General features: G+C 40.9%; 1 protein-coding gene across 3 annotated transcripts in view; it reads right to left on the reverse strand.

The window, feature by feature from the left end:
- Positions 1-474, reverse strand: part of LOC119587918 (E3 ubiquitin-protein ligase XB3-like) — a 46,347-nt gene that overhangs the window by 18,534 nt on the left and 27,339 nt on the right. For all 3 annotated transcript variants that reach the window (XM_037936628.1, XM_037936629.1, XM_037936626.1), the window contains one exon: positions 160-285. In XM_037936628.1, coding sequence (XP_037792556.1) covers positions 160-285 — 126 coding nt within the window. The remainder of the gene's footprint in view (positions 1-159; positions 286-474) is intronic.

The raw sequence follows: 474 nt of genomic DNA on the forward strand, positions 1-474 counted from the left end.
CCTTTCGTAGTACCAGTAATGAAGAAGCTTATAGCAACAATAGGATTATCATAACAATAAATCCAACGGTAACAGCAATGTTAAGAATCTAATTTCCCTTCGCTAGATTGCATTATCAGACTCTATCCTCAATCAATAGTTACTTTAAAATCCAATTACCATTATCTGAAGAGGAAGGAGGTGTCCAGGTGGCATTCAAGCAGGCGAGGAGCTGCGGAGAATCCTCAGGGAGAGACCCGTCTGCAAGAATTTTGTCACAAGGGTCATATTCGCAAGGCTCCGCTCCTGAAAGAAAACGGGGTGTGCGTGTTCTAGAAATTATATCTAATTGGTATCGTTACATTTGCTCGAGGTACAAGAGGAGAAATTATGACGCCGAGGTATGTTTCATATGTCGTGAGCTGTACACAAGTGTTAGTGTGTGCTTAGTGACATGAGTGAGTACACATGTTTATTTATTTTTTGCACTTTGGC

The sequence above is a fragment of the Penaeus monodon genome, chromosome 23, assembly GCF_015228065.2.
Source record: "Penaeus monodon isolate SGIC_2016 chromosome 23, NSTDA_Pmon_1, whole genome shotgun sequence".
Lineage (NCBI taxonomy): Eukaryota > Metazoa > Arthropoda > Malacostraca > Decapoda > Penaeidae > Penaeus > Penaeus monodon.